General features: G+C 37.1%; 1 protein-coding gene across 1 annotated transcript; it reads right to left on the bottom strand.

The window, feature by feature from the left end:
• Positions 1 to 3,715: 3,715 nt before the first annotated feature.
• On the bottom strand, positions 3,716 to 5,578 carry LOC137721502 (NAC domain-containing protein 43-like). Its single transcript, XM_068460595.1, has 3 exons — positions 5,338 to 5,578; positions 4,919 to 5,199; positions 3,716 to 4,584 (listed from the first exon to the last, which is right to left on the bottom strand). The coding sequence occupies exons 1-3, from the start codon at positions 5,522 to 5,524 to the stop codon at positions 3,787 to 3,789; spliced, it is 1,266 nt and encodes a 421-aa protein (XP_068316696.1). The 5' UTR covers positions 5,525 to 5,578; the 3' UTR covers positions 3,716 to 3,786.
• Positions 5,579 to 7,162: the final 1,584 nt, after the last annotated feature.

The raw sequence follows: 7,162 nt of genomic DNA, 5'->3' as shown, positions 1-7,162 counted from the left end.
CCAAGCAAATGCTAGTTGCGACTTCTTCGAACCATGTTGAGATTCTTGCCCTGCATGAAGCATCACGTGAGTGCTTTTGGTTGAAAGTAGTTATGGAACATATTCGAAGCACTAGTGGTCTTACTTTCGTTGTTGGTCTTCCTACGACGATCTTTGAAGACAATGTAACATGTATCGAGCAGTTAAAGAAGGGATACATCAAGGGAGACAACACCAAGCATACAATGTCGAAGTTTTTTTATTCTCACCAGCAACAACATCAGAACATTGAAGTCAAGCAAATCTGTTCTTGGGATAACCTAGCGGATCTCTTCACCAAGTCATTGCCTAAGTCTACTTTTTAGAAGCTTGTCTAAGGAATCGGTATGCGTAAATTATTTGAATTGAATTATTTGTAGTTTTTTTATTTAGAAGTTATGTCTAACTCAGGGGGAGTATCACGAAGCATACTCACTTGATCTTAATGTACTCTTTTTCCTATGATTAGGAGTATTTTTCCCACTGGGTTTTTGCTACCTAATGAGGTTTTAACGAGGCACCCATCTTGGAATGATCATACTTCGTTGAGTTCACTACTTTCGTCTTGTTTGACGTTTGTTTTAGACATTATGCATACTTCTCACTTTTCTCCTTAGTCTATAGGTTTTCCCCATACCTTGGGTTTTACCATAGCGAGGTTTTGTGAGTTTTACTACCAATGCATACTTTCTTAAATTTGAGACTCGCATTCACTTGTTGTGCCGCCGACTTCATCAACTATTCTACCTTATATGCTGAAGATTTGAAGCAATGGTTTGTTGAGTATTTAAACACTCAAATGGGAGTGTTGCAGTCATATTTAGAATAGGAATGTGATTGTGTAAATCCTAGTGAATCTAGGAATATCTCTTATATTCTTATTAGAAGTTGATTACATATTAAGAGTTGTAATCCTAAAAGAGTAAGGATTTTACCATCCTACTACTATAAATAAAGGCACAATGGGGTGATACAACATACACCTCACAATTAAATCTCTCTCTTCTCTCTCTCACTGCCACCGACCCTTTCTCTCTATTCCCTTAGAATAGCTTGATTAAATAGGCCTACAACGGATGTCACGTTTAAAATATGTCTTATTTTCAGTTTCAACTAGGTATCATCATTAAGAGGGTATGTTTATCCATATCTAACAAATTCAAATATCATGCACATTTCTGAATACGTAAGTAAACATACTGCAAGAGTATTTAAATACTAATTTTAAGACGAGAATCGCTTATATTTTTATTTCTTTAGTGCAAGTATTTTCTTTGTCCTCGTACACATTTCTGATAAGTTAACATAAAATACTATAATTTGGATGGAATAAGATTCAATAATACAATAATTATTTTTGGTGTTTTTGGTCAATTACTTTATTGATTTACAATGCCCAATGCTTGTAAATATTTGCTTTGCGTACAGAAAAGGCTTAAGGGGAAATAATATATAAACTTAGACATGGGTGTAATTAAGGTCAAATATAGACTACTACTAGAGCTATAAGTCTTCATCCCTTCACTTCTAATTAATATTGGGATATACATCGAATCAGCGAAATTACCATTTTGAGTTATCCAAGGAGAGTGAGCCTGAAGCAATGAACTGAAGAGAAATACTCTAATTATTGGAGTATTCCAATATTTACAGAGAAGTGTATTATATTGAAAGACTTGAAACTAGTCTAAAAGAATACAATGTGATTGTACCATATAAGTATTATCAATTCATTTATGTTATAATACATGAAATAATACCATCACTTGACATCTTACAAACTTACAAACAAAAATATTGTGGTGATAGGTTACAATTACAAACAAAAAATATTTGGTGGTCTTGTTTTCTTTCTCCGGTAGGACTAACTCCTTGCTCCAGATGTCGGAGCCGTAAGGCCAGGTGGTCTTGCTAATGCGGGAGTCAAATAGGTCGTGCCAGTACTTGTCCTCGTAGTTTTTGACGGCGATCATGTCGTGCTGGACTTTGAGGAGGCCATTGGAGTTGGATCGGTAGGCGATCTTGTCAAGCAAGAAGGACTCGGTGGCAAAGGAGGAGGGGTCAGCATTGAAGGGGACATAGTCATGTAGCGAGCGAAGAAGTGGTGGGGGTGGGTTTAGTCGATAAGAATGACAGACGCTTGGTTGTTTTTTTGTTTTTAAATTTAGGAGAAAAAAGAGGAGTTAACGCAATTAAGATGTGTAAGTGGAGAGGTATCACGTATTTAGAGTGGCCGGAGGGAGGCTGCAGTCTTTTTTTAGATGCAAAAGATTTGAACTCCTTTAGATCATATGTGTCACACCACTCGATCATACATGTACGTGTGTTGCATCATTGGACATTGGACGTGCATGTATTTGAAATTTTCATCTTGGAAAATTCTCTCAAAATAATGCTTAATTGGTTTGGCATTATATTACGTTGCACTGTTGTTCTACCATGCCAAGTTTTGGTAAATTTAAAACTAAGTTGGGTAATCGAATTGCACCATGTCGTATTTGAATTTATGTTTTAAGTTCATCTTACATATCATCTTGCATATCATCTTACATCCACATCAAACCTAGTTGACTAGGTATATAATCGAATTGCATATAATCCTTTCTTTTTTTGGTCAGAAAACAAAGGCATATAATCCTAGTCAAGTAGGTTTGTTCCGATCAAATCAGGTTATTTGTATTTGAAGTTAGTTTGTTTAAGTTATTAATTACATGGCTTCATGTCAAATATTAGTGATTTAGCTTTGCTAAATTCCTATTAGGTTTGAGTATCTACCCAGGACTTCATACACAACTGATTTAGCTTTCATACCATAACTTTCAAAGCTAGGTTAAATCCAAGAGCATAAGATAAGAAATGACCTAATTAACATCGTGTATATATAAACAAACAGGCACAAATGTTAACTTGAGAGACGCACGAACGTCTTTATGCCCTACTGAAAGAAAAAAGAAAAAAACTTTCATCGCACTGATCGCTTGAATACGACATACTCCAAGACGAAACCACAATGGTGTCATTCAACAAAGGGAAAGAGTCAAAACATACAATTTTCCCACAATGGTGTCATCATATCCCTACCAGTACTAATTAGTACTCAACTCCCTCTCCGTCAACCTATTTTCATTACAAATTCTTTTATTTTCCTCTTCTTTGATGACGAGACAAAGATGCAAATCTTACGTTTCTCTCTATATGATTCCGTTCCATTTTGACTTCTTAAAAGTAGGGCAACTCTCTCTCTCTCTCTCTCTCTCTCTCTCTCTCTCTCTCTATGAGTTGTGATCATGTACATGAACCCTTGAGTTACAGTGATGAGAGGATTGATAGGTTGAGCCATGGGGCTCGATATCCGCAAACAAACCGACAAACCACGTGACAGAAAGATTAATTGATGATGATGATTATATGGTCCATCACCAACTTGAATATCATCTTACAAGATAAAAAAAAAAGTGAGAATTATTATTGCATTTGGAAAGAGATAATAATCAGTATACTAAGACTACTAGTAGTACTCCACTCAGAGTCACCACCCCTTGTAATATATATGATTCTTGACATGAACAGTGACAAAAATTAATAGTAGACATCGTGATTAAGCGAATAATGGTAATTTGACAACGCCATCCCATCTAAAACTCCAAAACAAACTTTATTTATCTAACATATATGTTTATACTACTGTGCTTGTAATTATATATTTCTTTGACTTGGACGGACTAGATAACATTCTTATATGATATTATATGATATCGGGTTGTTCCGTTATATAGGACCGTTCGACACGTGGCACAGCGTGTCGGCGGATGACAACGACAATGATTGTCGATCGAAATTCCACAGGTCGATCGCGCTGTTGTTGTAGTCGTGTGTGGCCTGGTAGGATTTGTTGGGTGAAGACAACGATCCTCGTAGGGTACTTCGTAATTGAAGTTCATGATCATGATCATCATTGTCATAAGAAATAGTGTTGTGGGGGTCAGTGATGAAACAAGCTAATTGCCTAGAGGTCTCGGTTTGTCCATTGAGTTGTGAAGCCACAAGGCGGTCTAAAGCTGCCCAGTTGGTGAGTCCTGAGTCCATGTGGTGTGCATGGTAATCCATGTTTTGGTGATGATCAGTGAATGGACTCACCTGGTTGTTATTAACCTCTGTGACCATCATCTCCTCATGAATGTTTGGTTGGTAACAATCCTGGCTGCTTGTGGAGTTTGGGCTGTCTAGGGTCGGAAGTGTCAAGAACCTCTCATGGAAGCCAATATGACTAATAGTATTACTAATGCCTGTGTTGATTGGTTGGAGGTTAAATCTTGTGCTATTATTGCAAATGTAGGCTTCATTCTCTTCTTCCTTGCATGCCCTTCCCATGTATTGAATTATTTGCTCCAAAGCTCCCTCGGGACACGAATCAAACAGTGATTGGCCACTTTTTGTTTCCGATGTGATGGATGTAGTTGGACTCAAAATTGGGCTGCTCAAACTTCTGTGGAGGCTTTTCTTCTTGAAAATTCGGCAAACCACCCATCCCTCTTCTTGTGCTGCATCTCCCACAACTGTAGGTACCTGATCATATGAATGAAACATACATAAGCATCGTTTATTGTCAGAAAGATGTTTGGATGTCCAGTTTTTGTACAACACATTCCATGACAAGTGGTAGTCGAGAAAAATCTCTTAGATGTAAAACATAATTAAGGAGCACAATGTTTTTTGCATATCATGTTTCTCCTTCTACACATTCCTGTTCAAACTGTCCCTTGAATTTCTTTTGTTTATTCGATAAAAGGTCATTCATAAGTAGGAGTACATGGAGATAATAAAATGGGCATATGAAAATCATTTCTCATAAAAAATGACGTTATTAACTTACGATTGTAGGGTATTCAAAATGGCTTACATTAGTGATATTGCAATTGCTAGTATTATTGTCGTCGAGTCTATATTCATGCATGATCCAATCAGACTTTTGGCCATGGGGAGCTCGGCCTTTGTAGAACACAAGAGTCTTCCTCATACCGATCCGCCTGCAGTTGCTACATATCACTTTATCACGGCCAGTTGCCTTCCAGAATCCGGCAGCAGTTGCACGATTTGTTCGTGTTCCAGTCGGGTACTTCTTGTCTTTATGGCTGAAAAAATACCAATCATTCTGTGGTGTAGTTCCTATCTTACACTTCTCTGCAAAAATTCCATTACTATAAAAACTTTGGTTCATATGAATAATCAATAAGTTCCAAATATAAAATGGCTACTTAGATGTATACGTCTTATTATATATATATATATATATATATATATATGTATGTATGTATGTACCTTGTATATCCCATGGCTCAAGCTTATTGAGATCGACTTCACGTATGACATCGAGATCAATCCTCTGATTTGAAGCCTTCTTCTTCAAGTAGTACTGCAAGAGTTCCTCTTCGGTTGGATGAAACCTGAAACCAGGAGGGACTTGAGATTGCCCATTTACAGATATGCTCATGTTTTCAGGCGCCATTTTGATTAACAAATATGAAAGGTTTCTGGAATCTTCTTTTGAAGAATCCAAAATAATATAAGTAGTTAAAACGATGAGATGGAGTACTGAAGAAGTGAGAGAGAGAGAGAGAGAGGGAGAGAGAGAGAGAGAGAGAGGAGGTAATAACAACTAAGTTGGTGTACGCAAAGAATATGGGGGAGGACTAAATATATACTGAGAGAGAGAGAGGGAGCGAGAGAGGAGGATGTAATAACAACTAAGTGTACGCAAGGATTGTGAGGGAGTACTATATATATGCGTTGTTGGACGAGGAGGGTGAGAACATACATGAAAAAATTTAAGCTTTTGGTTCTCGTGGGACACGTGTACACATATGATTTTTATAAAGTGTAGGGTTAGTTTCACTATGTTCCGAGAAGAACCACCCACCTTACATTACACAGAAGTGGAAAGAGACGTGGGGTCCATGGATGTGGGTATCAACAAGGGGTCCCACAGAGAGGACGGTGTGGGAAACTCGCTAGTGTGTAGGGCGCAAGCTCACATCCACAACTGAGACCCTCGACCATAAAATCTCCTTAGAAAACCACCTATTAAACAGCCATGGACCATTCTCTCTCTCTCCCTCTCGCTCTCCCCCTCCCTCCCTCTCTCCTTTGTGCAACCACCGCGACAAAAAACAGATAGTGGGGTATGTGCGTAGGGATTGCTCTTTCATGGCCCATTAGATGAGAAAGATAAAAATGTGAGGAAATGACTTTAGCCGAACTTCTAGGGAAAGCCCTTTGATTTCTAAATCTCATATTGTATGAATGTATGAGGCCAACACTTTGCTCAAAGCTGCTTTGGTTTTCATAAACGGTCCATGGCCCGCTCTTCAGTAAGGGTAAGAAGTGTGACCGTCCCCTATCGAAGGGCCTTACGTTTGGATTTTCTTAACGAATTTGATGATTTGCTACAACAGTGTTTTTTCGGTTTTCCCTTTTTGTTGTTCAAAATAACTGATTAATTTGTATGACCAACAATTAACCTTTATTAATTTCTTTTATTCCAATAGATTTTTTTTAACGTTCGGAACAGTTTTAATTGCATCAAATAAAATTTTATAATTTTGATTTGATCCTCTGAATCAATTCTTAGTTGTTCGTGTTCTTTTTATTGTTAATATATGTATATACATGTGAATATTTAATATTAGATTTTTTTTATACAATGATATATTTACATTGAGGGGTGAAGAATAAATTGGTTGCGAACTCATCATTTCCAAGATTAGAATCTAAAATCAATTACTTACAAGTAAAGAAGAATACCACTAGATTGAAGTACTAAATGTTAAACTAGTTATATATTAATAGAATAATTAGAGAGCAAAAAAAATTAACCATAACATGCCTCTCTCTCTTTCCCAAACCTAGCATGCATACAACAAGGTTCTAAAAGACGCCAGGCGCTAGTTGGGCGGCGAGTTGGGGCCTAGCGCCTAGTCGGCTAGGCGGCCTAGGCGGATCTAAGTAAATCTACTATATTTTGTGTAAATAAATATCTATTTATACTTAAAAGTTAAAATATATATAATTTCATTATAAAGTACGAAATAGAATGACATATATATTAGAAAGTATTGGAACATAATGAAAACATAGGATCATGCAT

The sequence above is a fragment of the Pyrus communis genome, chromosome 16 (assembly GCF_963583255.1).
Source record: "Pyrus communis chromosome 16, drPyrComm1.1, whole genome shotgun sequence".
Classification (NCBI taxonomy): domain Eukaryota; kingdom Viridiplantae; phylum Streptophyta; class Magnoliopsida; order Rosales; family Rosaceae; genus Pyrus; species Pyrus communis.
Note: the sequence above shows the minus strand (reverse complement) of the source record. Positions and strands in the feature narration are given on the sequence as shown.